At 40.0% G+C, this 24,109-nt stretch overlaps 1 protein-coding gene across 3 annotated transcripts; it reads right to left on the bottom strand.

The window, feature by feature from the left end:
* Positions 1 to 421: 421 nt before the first annotated feature.
* On the bottom strand, positions 422 to 23,902 carry SLAMF6 (SLAM family member 6). Of its 3 annotated transcripts, none has more exons than XM_019649608.1 (8): positions 23,634 to 23,902; positions 12,117 to 12,425; positions 5,782 to 6,045; positions 5,166 to 5,285; positions 4,808 to 4,846; positions 3,684 to 3,763; positions 2,032 to 2,106; positions 422 to 1,679 (listed from the first exon to the last, which is right to left on the bottom strand). In XM_019649608.1, exons 1-8 carry the CDS (start codon positions 23,680 to 23,682, stop codon positions 1,665 to 1,667), a joined length of 951 nt encoding a protein of 316 aa, XP_019505153.1. In that variant the 5' UTR covers positions 23,683 to 23,902; the 3' UTR covers positions 422 to 1,664. The 3 variants fall into 3 exon arrangements, with proteins under 3 accessions (XP_019505153.1, XP_019505152.1, XP_019505151.1); XM_019649607.1 differs by having other exon boundaries at positions 3,684 to 3,760; positions 5,103 to 5,285; XM_019649606.1 differs by having other exon boundaries at positions 5,103 to 5,285.
* Between the last annotated feature and the right edge of the window lie 207 nt (positions 23,903 to 24,109).

Raw genomic sequence — 24,109 nt, forward strand, 5'->3', positions numbered from 1 at the left:
CTGTAGTCAATGAGGATCTCTACCTGCTATGGGGAGATCAGCGAGGTATGAATTTGGCTGTCCTGGCCACCGAGCCAAGGTAATAGTGCTGCTGCCAGATCATGCCCATGTCGCCAAATTCCCGACAGGCCGTGGCACCTGTTCCCACTCTCAGGGTGGCCTGCGGAGCAACGGCGTCTGGGAGGCAAGAGCCAGGGAGGTCATTTCCAGAGCCGACACCCGGAGCCTTCCAGCTGCAGCTGCAGCCATAGGTGTCTTCCTGCCCAGCGATCCCTGGGTCACCCCCGTCCACTGTCTGGCAGTCCCATTGGCCCGAGGTGGCATGCGATACTCCACATTGTCTTAGTTAATTCTCATAAAACTTTATTATATATTCATTTATTTATGAAAAATATTTATTGAACATTTTCTATGTGCTAAATATTGTTTAGGTGCTAAGGATACAGTGATAACTAAAATCACTATGGTCCCTGCTCCTAGAGGGATTATAGTATAGTAGGAGAAATTCACATTAAACAAATAAAAATAAATATTTAGTGACATGTGATAAATGACATGGCAGGTGTGACACAATAATTGGGGGAGGGGGTTCACTTCAGATAGAGTGGTCTATAAAGGTCTCTGTTAGAACTTGGCATATGTAAGCCAAGACTTAAAGAATAAGATGGAACCAGGCCTTGAGGCAGATGTGAATAATCCTAACATAGAGAACCCCTTTCTCTAATAGGGGAGCCAAAAGAAGATCAGGGAGGCTAAGTAGATACAGTGGTGGGTGAGTGATCATGGCTGAGACTGGAGATGGGCCAGAATATCCAGGGCCATGGTAACTCAGTTTCATTCTGAGTACATGGAGAAATTTTGCAGGGTTTTAAGCAGACAAGTGAAAGATCTGATTTATATTAAAAAATATTGCTTTGGCTGTCTTGTGGAGAATGGAGTGGATGAAGACAAGAGCAAAAGTTGGGGAGAGTTGTTTAAAGTTTATGGTATATTCCAGGTTAGAGATGGTGGTGGTTGGATATAAGATGGTGGTTGAAGATTTGGAGAGAAGTGGATATATTTGGAGGTAGAGTCCAAAGGACCTGGTGGTAGAGAAGCTGAAGTCAAGGATAACTCAGGTGCCTGGTTTGAGTAATGAGGTTGATGTATTACCATCCTCCTTTTTCATTTTAGGAGACCAAAGCTTCAAGAACCTAGGTAACATGTTCCAGGATATATGTCTAGGAAATGAAGTATGTGGATTTGAGCATGGGTCCACCCAACACTAGAGACAACACATGTAACCAACACATTGTACTCTTTCCCAATTAGTCATAATTCTGCTGCTTTCTAAAAGGATAGACATGGTTGTCTTCTGAATTATAGTCTCTCTGTCAACCATAATTCCATTTGCTTAGTTACCAAAGAGAAAGTCAATACCCAGAAGCATGTTTTGGCCTGAAGTAGATTAGAAAATGTTATTTGGGTCACAGGCTGCAAATGATGTTATTCCTTAAATGTTTGACCTGGGTAAGCAGGTTCAAGTCTGAAAGACTGGAAGTGATAATCCTAGATATTCAAATTCTGTTATCAGGCAGACACCAAGCTCTGTTCTCTCCCATGGCATCAGGAGAGAAGATGCATCCTTCTTAAAGTCCTTTGAGACCTTGCAGCAACTTAGATTGTCAAGTGCAGTTGCTCTGGAAGAAATGGGAAAAAGAAGAAAATGAAATAGATTAATAGGGACCAGACCCTCAGGCCACCCATCATGGCTATAGAGGAAATCTGGAGAGCATAGCAGACAGATAGGGTTATTGATAGCATAAGACAGGATTGCATTAAAAAACAAGCAGGTTGAAAACTCAGTTATGCGTGGTGATCTTAATACAAAGTAACATCTTGGATATGTTTTGGTGATGTCCTGAGATTTTCTATAACCTGCTGGTATTTGTGCATCTGTTAAATGGCCCCTTTACTTTTACTTCATTTGCAAAATCAAAGATCTGAAGAGAGAGGTAAGAATGTACAAACATTGGACAATCATGGGCTTACCTGTTTGGGTTGATAAATTGTGGAGTAAATTGTAGCAGGATCATTGTTTTTCATATTTGTTGGGCTTCCCATTCTCTTTAAAAAGAAATGATACCCATTTGACTCACATAGACAAAGAGATACTCATGCATAGATATATTCTCAGGGAAAGGTAGTATGATAAAAATAGGGATGATGTCAAAGTTCTTCAGGAGGAAGGCTAAGAAATGTTTAGTAAGAGGAGCTGGAGACCAAACACCACCAACTCTCAAATCTGTAAAAGTTTAGTGGCATTTTCTGTGCTCCAAACAGAAGCACACTCCAGCAAACCAGTGGGCTCACGAACCAGAGACAGAAGGGTGACCTTGGCAGGTGGCGTGAAGGAAAGGAATCATTCTTGTTCTGCATCCAATTCTACTCTCCATCCTCCATTTTAAAGAACTAATTTATATACCAGATGTTTATTGTATTATATCTTTTGATCAGATCTGTAAGAGCTATAGCTGGAGGAATTGCCTGCTCCACTTTGTTTCTGTGATTCTAACTGCTTGGTCATCAAGTCTTTGGGTTCTCCACAGCATGGGGAACTGGTAGAGTAGGAGAAATGCCTGGTATTAATAGGAGTTCTGTTTGGAATACAAAGTATAGCAATAACAGCAGAAATCCCCCATGCTGCGAGGTTTTAATAGTTACAATTAATTAAGGAACATTTAGGGTATTATCAACCTCTGAAACTCTTCCAAGTACAATTTTATACTAAAGAATAAGTTAACAAATTTTCAGGAGATTAGTTTCTTAGTTGTTGAGAGTGATTCATCTTGTCTTCAAGAGGAAATAGAAATATCTGAACAAGTAAGAGAATTCCTTCGTGTTCCCTGTCTTCAAGGAGCCTGCTTTGCAAATAACTGTGAGGGGTTGTATGAGGGGAGATATGCTTGGGGAATCCAAGATTTCTAGCTAGACCATTTCTTCCATCAGTTGGAGAATGACAAGTTCTCTGGGCTTATTTTTCACAAGACATGGAAACTGTCCTCCCAAGATGTGTAGTGTTCTTAGAAATGTGCCTCTTGCAATGTGGTGGGGAATTGTTGATACCTGACCAAATCAATCCTGTTATCTTGCTACAGGGCAAAAGAGCATTGAGGGCTGCTCATACTTTTAATGTCCTCTACTGTGGAGGGGTTGCAAATTCTTGCCCTTCTTCCCTTCTTGAGAGACTGCTTCTGAGCACCCCTATTTTCCCTACATCCAGGGTGAGAAGCCCCCTACTACAGAATTGTCTCCTTTGGAAACTCTCAAACTTAACTGAACTCTGATCCATTCAGCAAGTATCTACTGAATAAATACATGCTAAGGCACAAGGGAAGAGACAGGAGGGCATAATTTTCACTTTCAGGCAACTTGTAATTAAGCTGAAGGGACAAGACTTAACTAATGCATTAAGTAGTTAGAGAACAGTGCAAAGCAGGGTATGAGTAAACATTCCACTGGGGTGAGAGCAGTGGGGGTTGGAAAGGTTCTGCATAGAATTTTATAGCTCCTGTAGCTGCCTTCTCCTCTCCTCAATGTGTGTATCATTTGGATTAGTCAGATAATTGGGCTGGCAAGTTTGTGAATAATGACTAAAAATAATGACAGTGATAGAATATAAATATAAAGCTGGAAAGACTCACCATGTTTGGATGAGTGATCTGAGCATACACAGTGTTCCCTGGAGAGGATAGATCACACTCTGTGTTCCTCGGGGTCTCTGCTATAAACCCAGGAAGATACAGTTAGTGACAGAAGGACTCCGGGTCTTCTTTCCTGGGACCTTGACTATCCCAGGGGAATTTCTGGCCCCAAAGATGCAGTTGTTTGAGGCATTGCCCCTCCTTAGGGTTCATTCATTTTTGACAATCTTTGGAATTCTGGCTTGAACCTGAACCTTCTCAGTCATGTGATCTATTTCTGATCTCATCTCTTGGAGGAACATGGTTTTGAGATACTCTAAAGTTTCAGGGTCTCCCTCTGAATTCACATGTAAGCCATGAAGCTCCTAAGACCAAATAGTACTGCATACACAAGAGCCAGACTAGAGAACCTCATGGGCAGGCATAATGGAGCCAGATTATTTCATGTATACATTATTAAATTTTTCAGAAGTTCTTAAGGTGATTTTGATTATATTGGAGATGAGGAACTGTAGGCTCAGAAAATTCAATTCACTTGGCACAAAATCATATAGGAAGGGATTGAATAAGAACTTGAATGCATGCCTTCTGATTCCAAACATGTGTACTGTTCTCTACACATGATGTCATATATCTCTTACCCATGAAATTAGACTCAGTGTCAGCTGAGTCCAGAGTCTGCCTTCCAATCTCTATATCACCCGTCCTCTTTTGAATGTGTCTACTCAATGCCCAAACCTTGGCTGAACAGAGTGATGGAGTCAGGCAGTTTGTCTTTGGGCCTTTGATGCTCTAATCCTATCCTTGTTCTGGACTTGCTGGGTGATAATGGACAGGCTATGAGCCCTTCCACTGGCACTTAGCAGGGTGGGGAATGACCCTAATCCCACTCCAAGAAATTGTGTCAGTGACTGGTTCACATGTTTGTAAGGGACCCCGTAGGTCCCACAGGGGACAGATTTGGGCAGTCACAGCTTCTCCCCTTGCATTATCTGGTCCATCTGAGTAATGATATCCTGACTCCATCCTTTCTCACTCTCCAGCCCTCTGACTGGCCCCTTTCTTCTTTCATTTGGCTCTTTCCATCTGTTTTATGTTTGGGAGTTAGGAGTCTGGAAGCTTACCTGGACTCTGGGTTTGCTGAGTAGAGAAACTTGAGGAACCTGAAAAATAAAGTCAGGGAAATTGAAACCTGTGGCTGTAGTGAGAGAGGCCTTCTACCCCCCAACCCCTAGTGTCTCTCTAGAGAATGTGGTGGGAGGGGACCACAAAGGGAAGGGTAGGCAGGTCCTGAGGTGGGTCTTACATTGCCCAGTAAGACACCTTCCTCAGGAGATTAGCAGGTATGTGGTCACACCGCAGGTGTTATCCCAGGGGACTAGCTGAGCCAGGGTTTGCATCCTCCCCCCCCCCCTTTACCTAAAGCCCTAGACTCTAAGTCTCTGAAATCTTGTAGACGAGGCAAGTAGGAAGAAAGAAAACCTGTACGTTTTCTCCTTCGAACAATTAAGCACCAGCACACAGCGATAGCGATAAAAACAAATACTATTATTATTGGAATCCATATGTTTTTCAGGTGTTGCTTTTTCTCATTAAAAACACCTGAAAAGAAAAGAAAAAAAGAAGTTGCACTTAAGACACACTAAGTAAAGCCCACAGTGTTTTTCTCAGAGCCTCCACTTAACTTCTTCTAGGTCACCTTTGTGGGGTGAGTGGGTTCATCTATATCCAGAAGCTCTGGGGCTCTGGGCAGGATTTCTGGGAGTGGGAGTCTCATGTGGCAGACAGGGCAGGGTGGGGTCTGGGAGAGCCAGGCAGAAGAAACAATTCTGCTTTCCCAAAGACTTTGTTTTTGGACTCTGAGTGTGTTGGCAGAGGGGTAATAGAAGGGGAGGGGAGGGAGGAAAGTGAGACCTCTGGGGGTAGTGAGAAGCACAGAGCATCGAGGGTGTCTGCCCTCCCCCACCATCTTTGGCTGCCTCCCACTTGGCCACTTCCTCAGGATACATGATTGCTTTGGGAATCATGTAGGTCACGATGATACATCACACCCCATAGCTGCTCAAGGCTCTTGGAGAGACCTGAGATAGACTGTTACCTCTGCAGAGACTTTGGACAGAAAAAGAGAAGGATAAATTGCTGACAGGATTCTCAGCTATGCAGAAATAGGTCTGTTCACTGGAAGTCTTAGGGTCCCAGGAGATTGTGAGGTTTGCTTCCTCTAGAAGTATGTTTCCTGAGACCTGCCACCTCAATGAGACATGGTCATTTGGATTCTCCACAGAGCAGGTCAGGTGGATCTCACAGGTGTCATTCTCAGAGAGTTGCGTATAATTGGCAACGTGTAAGTTCCTCAGTCGTCCTGTGTGCAGAGAAAAGGCCTGGATTAAGGACAAATGTCTTGGCTCAGCCCTCTGTGAAAAATATCTTTCCCCTCAATGTATTCCTCCTGACACTCTGTTGTGTGTTATGGTCTGTATACTCTGTAAATAACTGTGCTTGTTTTGCCTAATTGATGGGATCAAGGTCTGGGATGACCAGATGAGGAATATCAGTATGAGACAGAGTAGCCATTGGGGTTACCACCCACTAGTTGGGTGGTTTTGGGCTGGTTACCTTACTTTTCCAGGCTTCAGTTTATTCCTGGGGTCCTTCCTAGCCCTTGTTCACTGCCCCTTGTGTAAAGACAATTTGGAAAGAAAGCTGAGGGCAAGCCCTAACTTAGCCAGGTAAGAAACCAGAACCAGGCACAAGAGCCCTGTTTCCTCGATCACCAGAATTCCCTAGCTAGGGTGGAAGATGGAAGCTTGACTTTCTTGGAGAACCATATTTCCCTCAAATCTGTGGGAATCCTGGTCCTCATTGTATCTGATGCTGGCTCCGATGGTGACAAAGATACTGATGTGGAATGTCAGCAAGACAGAAAGACACAAGTTGAGAACTGAAAAATTGGGGAAGAAAGAAGTAAAAAATTGAGAGAATTTCAGGCAACAAAGAATTGTTGTATATTCAGGCATTTGAGAAAATATCTACTGCAAAATTTCTTTCTTTAAAAAAAATTTTTTTTAAAGATTTTATTGGGGAATTCGGGAAGGGGAACAGTGTTGGGAAATTGGGGAGGGGAAACTGCCAAGTTGTTGTCCTTCAATCTTAGTTGTGGAGGGCGCAGCTAGCTCAGCTCCAAGTCCAGTCACCATCCAGCCACCCTCTGGCAGCTCACAGCCACTCAACTCAAGGTGCCGTGTTCAATTCTTTCTTTTCTTTTTTTATTGCACAAATTTCTGATAGCAAAGACCAGAAAATATTGGCTAGTAAGGTGTCAGTAGCTATGAATCAATGGGGACATGGGAACAGTACAGGAAAGTTCACTGACCCAGACTTAGCCTGAGGGTTGACGTAAAGGTGACCCAGTAAAAACAGAATGACTCTAGCTGTCTGGTTAGAAGCTAAGTTTAGTTAACTGAGTGGAAGTGTTGGAACCTTTCTTGCTAGAATGAAGCTGTGTTTTTTGGTGGTTTTTTTTTTTAATTGGGAAATTGGGGGAAGGAAACAGCATTGGGGAATCGGAAAAGGATAACAGAAAACTTGCTGTCCTTCAGTCTAGTTGTGGAGGACGTCACTTCACTGGCTTATGTTGGTATTATCATTGTGCTCTTCCTGGGTGAGGCAGTCGCTCGCTGGCTATTGGACAGCTGCTCACAGCAGCTCACGGCGGCTCATGGCAGCTCACAAAAGCTCATGCCAGCTGCCAGCCAGCCCCACTGCAGCCTATGCCATTGCGGGCAAGTCATGTCAGCCCAGCTCCGGGTCCAGCTGTTGTTCACCATCCTAGCTGTAAAGGGTGCAGCGTCATTGGCCCTCATGTGGGATCCAAACCAGTGCCCTGCTGCTCAGAGCTGGCATCCCAAGCCAATTCCTGACCAACGTGCCACTTGGCCGGCCCCAGAATGGAGCTTTTATGTAACAGCAAGAGTGTTGGATTTGGAGTTAGGAAAACCTAGGTTAAGATCATGACTGTCATTTACTGGCTGCACGACCATGGTTTGATACATTGTTAATCTCTTCAAGCCTCTGTAATACCTACTTCTTAGGTAATTATGATGATTACATGAGACAGTGCCTAACACAGCAATAGCAAATATTTGGCATGAATGTCACATCTTCCTCAAGGGAGATGTCAGTACATGGCTGGCCTCAAAAGTCTATCTTTTTGCCCTTTTCCACTTGATGAATATATTCCTACTTGACATTTCCACTTGGATATAATGTGTATCTCAAACTCAACAGGTTCAAAAGAAATCCCGTTTTTCTCTCCAAAACCTGCTTGATCAACAGCCTTCCCCATTTTAGTTGATAACAACTGCATCTTTCCGGTTGCTCATGTCAATAGCCCTGGAGTTATCTCGGAACTCATCTTTTTATCTGATACCCCCAACACCAGGAAGTCCTGATGGCTTTACCTCCAAAATGTATCCAGAATCCAACCACTTCTCACTACCATTCTGGTCCAAGCCAGCATCATTTCTTGCTTGGATTGTTGCAATGGCCTCCTAATTGATCCAGTGGCTTCCACACTTGTTCCTTACAATCTATTTACAATGGAGTAGTCAATGGGATCTTAAACAAGTAAGTCAAATCATATTACATCTCTGTAAAACCCTCTGACGGTTCTCAGTCTGAGAGTTAGAAGCCGAAGACCTGATGCTGGCTATCAGAGCCTTACATAATCTGGCCCTCTATTTCCTTACTGACCTCATTTCCTGTTACTCTGCCCCCACTCTGCTCCTTGACTTTTGACCTCCTTGATGTTCCTTGAGCACACCAGGCACAGAAAGTGCATGTGCTGGATGGTTCTGCATCCAGATATCTGCCCACCTCACTTCCTAACTTCCAACAGGTCTTGGCTCAAGTGTCGTCTTCTCAACAACTGATGTTATCCTACTATGACCACTCTAATTAAAATTGGCCCCTGCTTTCTGGAGGCAATCCTGATACTCCTTATGCCATTCTAATCTCTCTTTTCTTCATAACAGTCATGGCTTTCTTATATCTTGTGTTATTTGTTTATATATTATGTATATTGTTTATTATCTTTCCCTATTCCCCACCCAGAATGTCTGCCCCATGAGGGCAGGGATCTTCGTCTGTTTTACTCACTTCGATATTTTAAGTGCCTAAAATATGTTTTTGTGTGTGAAATAAACATTTTTTAAAATTAGTTTCAGCTGTATAACAGTGCAATAGTTATACTTTTTACCTCTCAAAGTGACAACCCCCCTCCCCCAATCCACCATCCCCCTCCCCCTCCATATCATACATATCTATTACAATTCCCTTGACTCCACTCCCACACTATACTCCACATCCTGTGGAAAAAATATATATATATATTCAATTATAGTTGACATACAATATTATACAACATCAGCTTCAGGTGTACAGTGCAGTGATCTACCCCATTAAAATACTTTTTCAACAAATATTGTTGACTCAATGAATAAACTTAACATGGCTTTACACTGAATATTAGGCAGTTACTCCCAATTAATTGATCTTGGCCCGTAAGATAAAATTTTGCCATCCCTACCCTGGTACATTCAGAGTAATTGGTCAATGTTTTAAGAAACCTATATAGTTCACGCTTTGAAATTCCTTTTTCAGTATTGTAAAATGTGTTTGTGGAGCTCACACATTTTTGTGTACACATCTTTGAAAGAGAGGTACTTTAAAAAGTCTTGAGAAGGGACTGACATTGAGCCTCAGGAGTGTGCTTGTTGCACCATTAAGAAGACCAAGAAGTCATGCTTGGTCTTCTTAATGGTGGCAGAAGAACGTTGCCTCAAGTGTGATATGGGTCTGTTTTCACTTTCCACTGGATGTGTCACTCTCTCTCTCTCTCTTTTTCAATTGGGGAATTGGGGAAGGGGACCAGCCAAGTTGTTGTTCTTCAGTCATAGTTGTAAAGAATGCTGGTCGCCATCTGGCTTCCCATTGGCAGCTCGTGGCCTCTAAGCTCAAGGTGCTGTGTTCAATCTTAGTTGCGGGTAGGTGTAGGCACCATCCCATGTGGCAGTCGAACCAGCAGGCTTGTTGTTAAGAGTGCATGCTCTATCCACTGAGCCATCCGGATGACAGCTCAGCTCAAGGTGCAGAGTTCAGTCTTAGATGTGGGCGGGTGTAGCCCACCATCAAACAGGCAGTCTTGTTGTTAGGAGCACATGCTCTCACCAGCTGAGCCATCCTGCCACTTGGCAGCTCAGCGGCAGCTCAGCTCAGGCACAGCGTCACTGGCCCATGTGGGAATTGAACCTGTGGTCCTGTTGCTCAGAGCTCGCACTCTTAAGCTTTTTTTTTTTTTTAAGATTTTATTGGGGAATTGGGAGAGGGAAACAGCATTGGGGAATCAGGGAAGGGGAACAGACAAGTTGCTGTTCCTTTGCTCTTCAGTCTAGTTGTAGAGGACATCGCTTTACTGGCTCATGATGGTATTATCATTGTGTTCTTCCCGGGTGAGGCAGTTGCTCACTGGCCAATGGATGGCCGCTCACAGTGGCTCACAACAGCTCACGAAAGCTCACACCCCCTGTCAGCCAGTACCACTGCAGCCTACGCCATCGCCGGCAACTCACAGCAGCCCAGCTCCAGGTCAAGCTGTTGTTCACCATCTTAGCTGTAGAAGGCACAGTGTCACTGGCCCTCGTATGTGGGATCTGACCCGGGGCTCTGCTGCTCAGAGCTGGCGTTCCAAGCCAACTCCTAACCAACGTGTCACTTGGCTTGCCCTTAAACTAACTTTTAACCAACTGAGCCACTCGGCCGGCCTGGATGCGTCTCTCTTATTCCCAGGATTCTAGCACTTAATGATCTCTGATTACCCAGAGTAGTTTTGCCTATAGTGGGTTGAATGATGACCAACCCCCTTCCCCTGCAAAGATATTCTAATTCCCAGAATTTTCTTTGGTAAAAGGGTCTTTGCAGACGTAATTAAGTTAGATGAGGAGAGGATCCTGGATTATCTGGGTGAGCCTTAAATCCAATGAAAATTATCCTCATAAGAGAAAAGCAGAGAGATATTCAAAATAGACAGAAGAGGAAAAAACACAGGGAAGAAGAAGAGGCAATGTGACCATGGAGGCAGAGATTAGAGTGATATAGCCACAGGCCAAGGAACACCAAGAAAGGCCAACAGCTGGAAGAGGCACATAATAGATTGTCTGCTATGGCCTCCAGAGGGAATGTAGCCTTGCCCACACCTTAATTTTGGACATCTGGCTTCTAGAATTGTGAGAAAATAAAATTTCTATTGTTTTAAGCCACCAAGTTTGTGGTATTTTTTTTTTTGGCTGCCCCATGAAGCTAATACACTGCCCCAGCGTGATTTTGCCCCTTTAGTTTGATTTTTCTTTCAGAACTTCTCCAGACATTCTTTCTTTCCTGTGACATTTACTTGTCATGTGTTCTATTCTTCCAGGAACATAACAGACTAATCTAGCATGGTAAACCTGCCAAATACTCTTGAAATATTAAAGGTTAACATGTAACCTATTTGTGGCATTTTATTTTAACATTTTTTTTTCTTTTTTGGATACCAAGTCTTAACCCAAAGGACTCTGAGTGAATTTTAGATACTGTGGATTCTCTAGTAGATAAAAAGTATGAAATCTCAGTGGCTTTTAAAGTTATCAATTTAATGCTTGAATCTCCTGTAAAACATTCCTGCCACTCATGGCATCTCTGAACATCACTGATTGCTAGGAAGATTTTTTTTTCTGATATTGACTTATAAGCAGTGTCATAATAGTTTCCATAATTTGATCTTGAGGACATGAGCTATCTGGGGAAATATTATTTTATTAATTAAACAACCTTGATAGAAAAGATGTTTCTCTTTTCCAGCTCATCCTTATAGAACATTTTCTAGGTAGACCACTGTTTTGTACACTGACTATTGGATCAGATGAGCCTTTATGTAAAGGGAGGTATTATGTCAGCTAGTTATGTGGAAAGCTCTCCCACTTACTATCTCTATGACTGTAGGGGGGTTGCTGTGACTAACATTGTGCCTAAAGGGTAAGGATAGTACTTACCTCATGGAGCTTTTGTGAGGCTTACATGACAGATACATGTAATGGACATGGTAACAAAATCATAGATACTTAACTTCATTTACTTCTACTACATTTCTAGTTGAAAGGAACCATTTTATGGTGTGAAGTGGAGTGAAGTGATTTTGGGCTGGGAGTCACAAGACAAGTCCTATTGTCAGCTCTGTCCCTAACTGGCTGTACAATACCATTGAGTTGCTTTACCACTGGAACTCAGTCCAGCTCCAAATGCCATATTCTTTACCATTAGGCTACACTTGCAGTCACATAGAATTGAAATATATAATATTTTTTTACGTATTTAATTAAACCCCAAGCTCTGACTCACTGAAAATCCTCAGAGTGTAATTGAAAATCTTTGAAGAGGCCATTGTGGTTATCTGGGCGCTATAAAGTCCTGTGTTTGCCATTGTCAGGTTTTTGATCTGCAAGGAGTAGGACTGGGTGACGTTCAGTTGTTCTTTCCATTTTGGATCAGTAAACAAGATTAGTGCTTGTTTTGGCTGTATGAAGATGATAGATAATCCATTATGATGCCAGATGATGGACTGGATCTCATCTTCTGCAGGAAACTCCAGGGGAAGAGTTACCGATTCCCCTAACACTCCTTTCAATGGGGTTTCAGCAATTGTGTTCCCTGTAAACACAGGATGAAAATTGTTATAACTCCTCCTGCCCCCCATCTTCACCCCATAACTTGGCTAGTCTGTTAGAGTTCTCTGATGCTGAAGCCTAGAGATATAACGAAGAAGGAAAAGGTTAGAAAAAGTGTTGAAATGGACAATCAGGAAGGTTCCATCCCCAACAAAATGCCTGTCACTTTTGGATAATAAGCATCTGGCCCAGATGATCCTGGCCCAGTCCACCCTCCCACACTAGCTGGTTATCCTAGGTCATAGCCATAATCTCTGAACCCAGTCTCTGAGTTCTCTGGGTATAAGATGGTGGTGGGAGGCAGGGAACTACATCAACTTCTTGCTACAGACTCCAAAACCATAAATGTTTGCTGATAAGGTATAATTAAAGCTCAACATATACTGATTACTTACTATGTGTTCAATATTGAGGGCTTGTGAGATTTAGAGGACTAATAATCTTAATTTATAGTTTTTCTTATACATTACTCCATTTGATGCTGACAATTCTGTAAGGTAGGTAGGATGGATTTTTTTTTATAAATTATTTTTTATTATGAAATACACATTTTTTAGAATTAATGGATGGATGTTTTTATCTCCATTTATAGATAAAGGAACTGAAGCAAAGAGAGGTTAACTAATTTTCTCAGGGTTACACAACTAAAGAATGAATCAGGGTTCAAACCCAACTACTTTGACACCAACTATTTTGTGTTTTTTTCATGATATCAGAAGATATCTTTTCTCTTCTCAAAAAAAGTATAGTCTAGTAATTGAGGAGATAAACATAAAAATAACAAATATAATTTCAAAGGAACATGCAATGGCCATATTCTTGTGAGCCTATATCAGAGCCATTAATATTTGAGCATAAAAGGTGCAACAGTCACAATTATTCTTAAAGGAGATGCTTCTTTAGCATCCTTTATCAAATACTTAGCACTTGTCACACTGTTTTGTGGCCATCTGTTTACTTGCTTGTCTAATCAACCATGCTTTAATTATCTTTGCATCTCAGCACTGCCTGACACAAAGTAATATCTGGAAATATGTGAGTGAATAAATAACTATAACCATGACCTCAACCTTCTTGAGATCTCTTAATTCTTAGGAGAGGATCTGAGTAGGAAAAGAAATGTCCCTTGGAATGTTGACACTCAGCTCCTGGGTGAGCTCACACTTCCACTTTCTTCCCTGAAGTGTCATGTGGATGCCAGGCACATGAACACTGCCATCATCAATCCCCACTCTGTACCATATCTTTCCCATCAACCCTTTAACATGTTGTTATTTGTCATCTCAACTCTTCTTCCCTCTTGGAACCATATGTGTGACCATCACAAGCAAACTCTTGAGAAAAAAAAATCCAGATACAAATAAAATACAATGGTATGATTCCATTTATTTTAAGTTAAAAAACAGACAATACATGGGGCTGCCAATTAGCTCAGTTTGTTAGAGCGCAGGGCTCATAACACCAAGTTTGCCAGTTCAATCTTTACATGGGCCCCTGAGTTGCACCCTCCACAACTAGAATGGAACAGCTACTTGACTTGGAGCTGATGGGTTGTGGCTTGGCCTTTCAAGGCACTTCCAAGCATAGCACAGGTGGCAGACATCTGTGGATTTCTTTCTGGCTCCCCCTAAGTGGCCCCAGGTGGGGCACGGGTTGTGGCTGAAGTAGATCTACAGCGAATCCCCTCCAAGGTTGTCCTGGAACTGGTGCCCCCAGTGGCCAGCTTCAAAATGAGTTGGAGCATCACCCAGCCTCCCTCAAGAATGACACACACAAGGAATGGATTGTGCAGGCACCAGAGCCCTGCTGAGGCAGATCCTGCTCTGTAAGGTCAGCCCCTGCACCACAACTACTCCACTGTAGTCAAAACCAGTCCTTACAACCAAAGAGCCTGAGGGTCAGTCTCTCCCATTGATGTGCAAATAGCAACAAGGCTCAACTACAAGAGGAGGACACACACAATTCACACAGGAGACACACCTGGAGTGCGTGGCTCAAGTGACCAGAAAGACTGCGCCATTCAGCCCCACAGTACACCTACTACATAAGGCCCCTCTACTACGACCAGAAGATATAGTAGCTCTAACTAATACATAAAAACTAACACAGAGAGGCAGCCAAAATAGGGAGACAAGAAACATGTCCCAAATAAAAGAACAGAACAAATCACCAGAAAAAGAACTAAACAAAATGGAGACAAGCAATCTACCAGATGCAGAGTTCCAAACACTGGTTATAAGGATGCTCAATGATCTCAGGGAGAACTTCAACAAACAGATAGGAAACATAAAATTAGAGATAGAAAACATGAATAAGAACCAGTTAGAACTAAAGAATATAATAATGAAAATTAAGAATACATTACAGGGGATCAACAGTAGATTAGATGAAGCAGAGGATCCAACCAGCAATATAGAAGATAAGGTAGTAAAAAACATCCAATCAGAATAGCAAAAAAAAAAAAAAAAATCCAAAAAAATTTAGGAGAGTTTAAGGAGCCTCTGGGACAATTCAAGTGTACCAACATTTGGGTTATAGGGGTACCAGAAGGAGAATTGAGAGAGCAAGGAATTGAAAACCTAGTTGAAGAAATAATGATAGAAAACTTCACTAACCTGAAGAAAGAAATAGATATATAAGCTCAGAAATTGCAGAGAGTCCCAAGCAAGATGAACCAAAACAGACCCACACCAAGACACATCATAACTAAAATGCCAAAGGTTAAAGACAAAGAGAGAATCCTAAAAACAGCAAGAGAAAAGCAGTTAGTGATCCACAAGGGAGCATGCGTAAGACTGTCAGCTGATTTCTCAACAGAAACTTTGCAGGCCAGAATGGAGTGGCAGGAATATTCAAAATGATGAAAAGCAAGGACCTACAACCAAGATTACTCTACCCAGAAAAGCTATCATTTAGAAATGAAGGACAGATAAAGAACTCAGACAAGAAAAAGCTAAAGGAGTTCATCACCACCAAACCAGTATTACAAGGAACCTTAGAGAGACTTCTTTAACACACACACACACACACACACACACACACACACACACACACTGATAAAAAATATGAATAATAAAATGGTGATAACTACATACCTATCAACAATTATTTTCAATGTAAATGGAATAAATGTTCCAATCAAGATAGGGTGGCTCAATGGCTGAGAAAAAAAGACCTTACATATGCTGCCTACAAGAAATGCACTTTAGATTGAAAGACACACACAGGCAGAAAGTAAAGGGATGGGAAAAGATATTTCATGAAAATGGAAACAAACAAACAAACAAACAAAAGCTGGGGTAACAATGCTTATAAGAGACTAAATAGACTTTAAAACAGAGTCTATGACAAGATACAAAGAGGGGCCTAGTAATTCCACTTCTGGGTATTTATCTGAACAAACCCAGAATGCTACTTTGAGGGGACGTGCTCATCCATATGTTCATTGTCGTATTACTTACATAAGCCAAGATATGAAGGCAACCTGGGTGTCCCTGAATGGATGAATGGGTTAAGAAGAAGTATATATATACAATGGAATATTACTCAGCTGTAAAAAAGAACAAAATCTGCCATCTGCGACAACATGGATAGACTTAGAAGGTACTGTGCTGAGTGTAGTAAGAGAGACTGTGAAAGACAAATGTCATATGATTTCACTTATAAGTGGAATCTAAAGAACAAAATAAACAAACAAAACAGAGACAAACTCACAGATCCAGAGAACATTTTGATGGTTGCCAGATGGGAGTGAGGTTGGGGGTGGGTGAAAAGGGGAAGAAGTTAAGAAGTACAAATTGAACACCATATTTAATTTAATCTAAGAAATATTGATTGTAAAATATGCCATTATTTTCCATACCACTAAGAAAGTTGGGTGGGAGAGAGTTGACAATTAACTTGTGACAGTTAATGGCCATGCCCATTTAAATTTGAGATGCTAAAGTGTGCCCAAAAAAACCCAAAACAAAACAAAACAAAAAGTGTACATTTTAGGATCAATGAAATATGGTATTTTGACTCTATTCCTGAAGAGAAATTTAGAGTTACAAAGACAGTTCTTAGTCCTATGTCTTAGAGAATCTTGCCCTTCCTAGATCTTGGGATCTTTTTTAAAGTGTTGATCTTACCCTTTCACAAAAATTAGGGTCTTCCTTTTGTCACCCACAATGAGCAGGGAGATTATGTATCTTTGGTATAGCATTCACACACTGTGAGAAAATGGCTCATTTTAGTTAATGACAAGTTAAAATGGCACTGTCACAAAATAAAATAGAATAATAAAATAGCACTGGCACTTATGTTGCAAAATTCTGTTACCACAAAGAGCAGATATTTTCCTCTTTTGCTCTGTGCATTAACTTTCCCAGAACTATGGACAAATTGATTGAAAGAATATTGATTATTTCTCCTCTTTTAATGTAAGGCACTATTGAAAGTGGCAGTTTCTTGTCATGATAGGAAAATTGCATCAGTTGGATATTCTTTTGAGAAACTGAAGTTTGCAAAGGGCCATTGACTTCCCAAATTGAACAGGCTTAGGGAATTTTTCTTCAAACTCAGAACATTCTATTTTAAAAATTTATTTATTGTCAGCAATTCCTCATGGATGTCACTTTTCTCTCAGTCTGATTGATGCAAAAGTGTTTTATGAATTGAAAATATTGTTATTTTATTGTTATTTTAGTTTGATATGAAATAAAGTCTTGGTGATTTGATTTTTTTTAATTAAAAAAAAGAAGAACAAATTGGTTGTTACACAGTAGTCATGGGGATGTAGGGTAGAGTATAAGGAATATAGTCAATAATATTATAATAACTGTGTGTGGTGCCTGATGCATACTAGATCTATTGGGGTGATAAATGGGAGTTAGAGGGAAGGGTGCAAAAGGTGATAGGATAAAGAAATACAAATTTGTAGTTACAAATTAGTCATGGGGATGTAAAGTATAGGGAATATAATCAATAATATGGTAATAACTATGTATAGTGCCAGGTGGTACTAGTCAGGGGGATCACTTCCTAAATTATAAATGTCTGACCAATATGCTATACACTTGAAACTAATATAAAGTAATATTGAATGTCAACTCTAATTGAAAAATTTAAAAAGGGAGAAAAGAATAATATTGTGATATTGTGGTATAGTGTCAGATGATTGCTGGACTTGTGATCACTTCTTTAGCATAGGAAATATAATCAAAGATGTGGTAATAACTCTGTATAGTGCTAGGTGGGTACTGTTGAATGACTATGATGTATACTTGAAACTAGTACAATATTGTATGTTAGCTATATTTTAATAAAAATCTTTAAAAACATTTTTAAAATCTTTTTAAAAATTAAAAAAATAATAAAAGGATTACAAATGACCAAGTGGAATTTACTTCAAAAATACAACAGTGGTTCAACATATGAAAATCAATCAATGCAATACACCACATTACTAGAATGAAAGAAAAGAGACACATGATCATTTCAATTGATACGGAAAAGGTATTTAACAAAATCCAATACCATTTCACATTTAAGAATCTAGGATTAGAAAAGAACTTCTTCACCTTGATAAAGGCATTTTGAAGACCCACAACTAACATTCTACTCAAGAAGACTGAAACCTTCCACCAAAACCAGGAACAAGACAACAGTGCCTACTTTCACCACTTCTATTGTACTGGAAGTTCCAGCTAGAGCAATTAGGCAAGAAAAAAGAAATAAAAGGTATTTTAATTGGAAAGGAAGAAGCAAAACTGTTTCTATTCACAGATGATGTGATCTTATAAATAGAAAATCCTAAAGAATCCACACAAAAATCATCAGATCTAATAAATAAATTTAGCAAAGTTGCAGGATAGATGATCAATATACAAAAATCAGTTATATTCCTACACACTAGCAATGAACAATCTGAAAATAAAATTAAGAAAACAATTCCATTTACAATGGCATCCAAAGGAATAAAATACCCAATAATAACTTAACCAAGGCGATTCAAGACTTTGCAATGAAAACTATAGAACATTTCTAAAAGAACTTAAAAAATCCCTAAATAAATGGAAAGACATTTTATGTTTATAGATCAGAAGACTTAATATTAAGATGGCAATACTACCCAAAGCAATCTAGAGTCAACACAATAGCTATCAAAATTCCAATGACCTTTATGAGTTTTTTTCAGAAGTGGAAAAGCCAATCCTCAAATTCATATGGAATTGCAAGGGGCCCCAAATAGCCAAAACAATACCAAAAAAGAAAATTAAAATTAGAGAACTCATATTTCCCACTTCAAAATTAAACAGTAACAGTAATCAAAATAGTATAGTGCTGACATAAGGGTGGACATATAGATATCTATGTGGAATTGAATCGAGAGTTCATAAATAAATCTATGCGTTAATGGACAATTAACTTTTAACAAGAGTGGCAAGATCATTCAATGGGAAAAGAAGTTGCTTCAATAAATGGTGCTGGAACAACTAGATATCCACATATAAAAGGAGAAAGTTGGGCTTCTTCTTCATACCTATACAAAAATTAACTCCAAATATTTCAATGGCCTAAATAAGAGAGCTAAAATTATACAACTCTTAGAAGAGAACATAGGAGTAAATCTTCACGTCTCTGGATTTGGCAATGGAATTTTTATTATTTTATTTTTTATTTTTTTAGCTGAGCCATCCTGCCACCTGTTGGCAGCTCAGTGGCAGCTCAGCTCGGGCCAGGCATTGAACCACTGTTGCTCAGAGCTCAAACTCTTGAGCGAGCTCTTAACCAACTGAGCCACTCAGCCAGTCCTGGCAATGGATGTTTTAGATATGACACTAAAAGCATGAGTAACAAAAAAAGGATAAATTTGACTTCATCAAAATTAAAAACTTTTACTTATCAAAGGACATTATCGAGAAAAATGAAAAGACAACCTACAGAATGGGTGAAAATCTTAGTAAATCATATATCTGATAAGGGTCTAGTATTCAGAATATTTAAAAAACTGTTACAACTCTACAACAAAATGATAAATAATCCAATTAAAATGAGCAATGGACATTTCTCCAAAGAAGGTATACAAATAGCCAATAAGCACATGAAAAGATGCTCAACATTATTAGTCATAAAGAAGATGCAAATTAAATTATAATAAAATCTCTTTACATCTACTAAAATGGTAATAATGATAATCAGTAAATAATTGTTGGTAAGGGTGTGGAGAAATTAGAACACTTATACATTGCTGGTGGAAATGTAAACTGGTACAGCCACTGTGGAAAACTATTCAGTGAGTCCTCAAAAAATTAAGCATATAATTATCATATGATTCAGTAATTCCATTCCTAGGTATAGATCCAAAAGAATTGAAAACATGTACTCAAATAGTTGTAGACAAATCTCCATAGCAGCACTATTCACATAAGCAAAAAGGTGGAAAAAATACAAATGTCTATTAATAGGTGAATGGATAAATAAATGCGGTGTATACATACAATGGAATATTACTCAAAAACAAAAAGGAATAAAGTACTGATAGATGACACAACATGAATAAATTTTGAAAATATTGTATTAAGTGAAAGAAGTCAGATACAAAAGGTCACATATTGTATGATTTCATTTATGAGAAATATCCAGGATAAGTAAACCCATAGAGAGAAAGCAGACTAGTATTTCTGGGGAGTTGAGGGAATGGAGAAATGTAGAGTGATTGCTTAATGGATACAAGGTTTACTTTCGGGGTGATGAAAATCTTTTGGAATGATAGAAGTGGTGGTGGCACAACATGGTGAATTTACTCAATGCCACCAAATTGTACACTTTAAATTTTTATTTTGTGTTTTGTGAATTTCACCTTGATGATAAAAACAAAAGAAAAATGTCTGAGTGTGGATGGAAACACAACTGAGGGTAGATCTGAATAAAAAACTGAGAGGCATGGAAAGTTGGAGGTCACAGTGAGGACAGATCACAGATTCTGAGAGGCAGAAAAATAGTTGTTTTTGAAGATAATGACAAAATATAAAACAACTTGCTGTTTGTGGTGAGCAACAATAAATGTGTGAAGGTGAGGGAGGTTGGTAAGAAGTAGATAACGCTGCTCAGTGGAAGGGGAGTCATTGGAATTACAATCTCTTAGCAAAAGAGCCTGCAAATTTCTAACTCACAACCTCAGAATCATTTGGCTAGCCCACGTGTATTGGTTCTGCCAGCAATTTCAACCACTATTCTCTCCTGGACAGCAGAATACCTGTATCTGCTTCTTGCAGACCTAACAGAGAATTAGTTTCTATTTCTCCCTTTCTGCAGACCCAATATAACTTAATCCATGAAATCGAGAACACCGCTACTCAAAGTGTGGTCCATGGAGCAGCACTGGGTTTACTTGGGAGCTTGTAATCAATGCAGAATCTTAGTCTCCATCCCAGAATCAGCATTAGTAATTTGTATGAATATTAACATTTGACAAGCTCTCATCTAGAAAGAATAATGGAGAGACAAATGAGGCTCATTTGTCCCAGGGCATGATGATACCTGATTCTGGTTATACCTATTAGGATTTCTCAACATGGTTTATCTTTCCAGATAAATTTTCTAAAAGGATCACGTTACGGTGTTCAACCCACTTGAGAGAATGTGGGCTGGTGTGAGCCATCTTCCTTCATGCTTGTTTTCAAGATTGATTTTTTTAAGTGTTTTTTACTTTAGTTTTTATTATTTTTTTAAATTAGGAAAGAGTGTTTTTCCAGGACCCATCAGCTACAATCAAGTAGTTGTTTCAATCTAGGTGTGGAGGGTGCAACTCAGTGGTCCATGTGAGGATCAAACTGGCAACCTTGGTGTTATGAGCACTGTGCTCTAATCAACTGAGCTAACTGGCCTCCCCTCAAGATTGATTTTACTTGTGCCACACTCTTGCCACAGTGGTTTTCTTTCCCTTCCTTAATTGCTCCAAACTCTTCCCTGCACCAGGGCCTTTGCACACACAATTCCCTCTGCCTTGAATGTTTCTTCATTAGGCTCTTCCCCATTTGAGTTCACACATCATTTTTTCAATATCAGATGAGATTCTACCTTTCCAGAAAATCCACATTATCCCATCCAAAGCAGATCCCCTTGTTTTTCTCTGCCCTGGTAACCTATTTTCTTCCTAGCAATTGAATTTTGTAATTATATATACATTTATGTGAATATGTAGCTGTGTGTAAACTAGGCGGAATAGTGAAGTGGATATAAGCACAGACTCTGGAGCCAGACTCCCTGATTGCCAAATCTGGCAATCACTGCTTTCCTCCTGGGCCTCAGAACAACTGCAAACACATTCAAATATGTTTGTGTTCCTACACCACCCAGTGTCACCTCCCCATGTGACATTAAGCAAGTTACTTAAGGTTCTGTGCCTTCTTTCCTCTTCTTTAATGTGGGGATAGAAACAGTATGTTTCATAGGGTCTTTATGAAGAGTATCAAGGGAAATGGGAAGAAGCAGAGGAATTTTAACCTGAGGACCTTCAGAATATTTGACTCTAGAGATGGGTTCAATTTTGTAAGGATGTAAAAATGAGACAAAGATGTGGGTCTTTGTCCCCAGGCCAGGGAGTTATACATTCAGTTGAATGTATAACTGAATTCTCCCACTTTCTGCATCTTATACATATTTCCAAAGGTTCTATCCTCTTTTCACTTTTCTCTTGAGCTTCACTTGTTTCTATGCTGTGTCCTCCAAGCCTCCAGCCTCAGCTTGACCTCTAATCCTAAATTTCCAGCTGCTTTCAGGAAATCTCTTCATGGGTATCATACTGATGCCTTAAAATTCATAGGCCCAAAATTAAACTTACCTTCCTCTCCATGTCTGTTCCCTCATCCCCGCCAACTCTGTCACCTTCTTTGGTTACCCAGTCTGAAATTTCATTGCCCTTCACCCTTCATCATCCCTTTTCTGTGCTTGATTTCTTTCCTCCTTATCATTTATCACTCTACAATATACTATTTCACTTATTTATCTTGTTTCTAATTTATCTCCCCTGCTACAATGTTAACTCTATGAGGGCAGGAATTTATGCCTGCTTTGCTCATGATGTATCCCCAGAAACTAGAACAGTGCCAGGCATTAGTAAGTGCTTGATGTATTGAATAATTTAATGAATTCACCTTTCCCCTCATTGCCAATGCCAGTTAATCTAGTTAATCCTACATCTATGGTGACTCTTGCTTCTGTCCTTCCTCTTGTGTCGCTGCCATGTTTGTTCAACTGTCAGTGTTTCTCAGAATTATCACAAGCGCTTGCCACCTACTAGCTAATGACATTTGGGCAAGTTATTTAAATTATCTGAGTTCCTCATGTAAAAATGGGGATAATAATAGTACAGACTCATAAGACATGAGGCTTATGTGTATAATGTGTGTATAGTGCTTGACCCAGTGCCTGGAACCAAATAAACACTTTGTGAATATTAGCTATTTGTACCTGCTGCCCTGAGCTAGTTCTAGCCTAGCTTTTCTGTCTTGTTTCCTACCCCATCTGCCCCTGAATCCTATACTTTGGCCCCAATGGACCACTTTTGGTTCCCCAAATGTGACATTTACCTTCATGTTTTCCTTGTAATAAACAGCAGGGAATGAGAAGCAGGCAGCATCAGCCAACTCCTTTCTCTCTCTCACATAAAGTACTGCTGTACCAAGGAGCCCCAATCTGTATCAAAGGAAGGGAGAGCTAGAGAACTCTTTTTTTCACAGCAAGCTGAAGCTAAGAGTACTGTTTCTAGTGTTTTTCGTTGGGCCCAGAAATTTTGACTAAGCTGATTCACAGATTTTCAATAATTTAAATGAAGATAGTGAGGCCTAGGAGGAATAAGTAATGTACTTGAGGTTATACAGCAAGATAGTAGCTAATTTGGTAAAGGGATTTATTTTCCTAACCTTAGTACCCTTTATTAAAACATGCTATTAATAAACCCCGAAGAGTCTTGTCTTAGAAAAACTCATTTTCCATGTTTCGGCAGACAATTCCCTTAAATGCAGACACAATTAAAGTTGGTGACTGAACCATTTAACACTCAAAATTGAGAGGAGGTAGCAGCTTATCAAGCATGACTGTGAACCCCACCAGACAGAGAGACAGACAGACACATAGGTGATTTAGACTGAGCAAGCTACACAAAATCAAGGAGTCAGTAACTGTATGAGTCCATTTCAGCATTTACCTGGGCCAAGGCAGAAGACAAGCGTGAGAAGCTGGGACAGCCAGATCATGCTGTTAACACTGGAAACAGCTGCTGGAGACTTCAAAGCAGTCAAGTTCGTCTTCTGTTGAAAGTGTTTCTCTCAAACTTCCCCTTCCTCTCAGAGGTGTGCTAATACATTTTGTTGCACCATAACAGTCCTAATTTTATTTTTAAAAATTATTCTATTTACTTTTTTTTCTAAGCAATGGGGGAGTCTTTTGTTTTACTATTTGGTCTCTTGTTTTCAGTTCCTGAAATATCTTCAGAGCTATAAGGATGAAATGGATGTCTTGTTATTTATAACAAGCCCCCTTTCATTCAAATGATGTATATGTTAATGAGATAACTTTTAGACTGCACCTAAAGATGACTGGTTGGCAGGGGAACCAATCAAGTGATTAGAGCAGGGCTTAGCAAACTTTTGAGATGGAAGAGCCAATCCTGTCCCTCACAAC

Source organism: Hipposideros armiger, unplaced genomic scaffold, assembly GCF_001890085.2.
Source record: "Hipposideros armiger isolate ML-2016 unplaced genomic scaffold, ASM189008v1 scaffold_134, whole genome shotgun sequence".
Lineage (NCBI taxonomy): Eukaryota > Metazoa > Chordata > Mammalia > Chiroptera > Hipposideridae > Hipposideros > Hipposideros armiger.

What these genes read in the sequence shown, in the direction of transcription:
- SLAMF6 (XM_019649606.1), bottom strand. Translation starts at nt 23,682, where the DNA reads ATGATCTGGCTGTCCCAGCTTCTCACGCTTGTCTTCTGCCTTGGCCCA. An exon ending in TTACACTCTGAGGATTTTCA is followed by an intron (nt 6,046 to 12,116) that starts GTGAGTCAGAGC and finishes CTCTGCACACAG; the next exon opens with GACGACTGAGGAACTTACAC. An exon ending in TCAGCAAACCCAGAGTCCAG is followed by an intron (nt 3,764 to 4,807) that starts GTAAGCTTCCAG and finishes CTGGGTTTATAG; the next exon opens with CAGAGACCCCGAGGAACACA.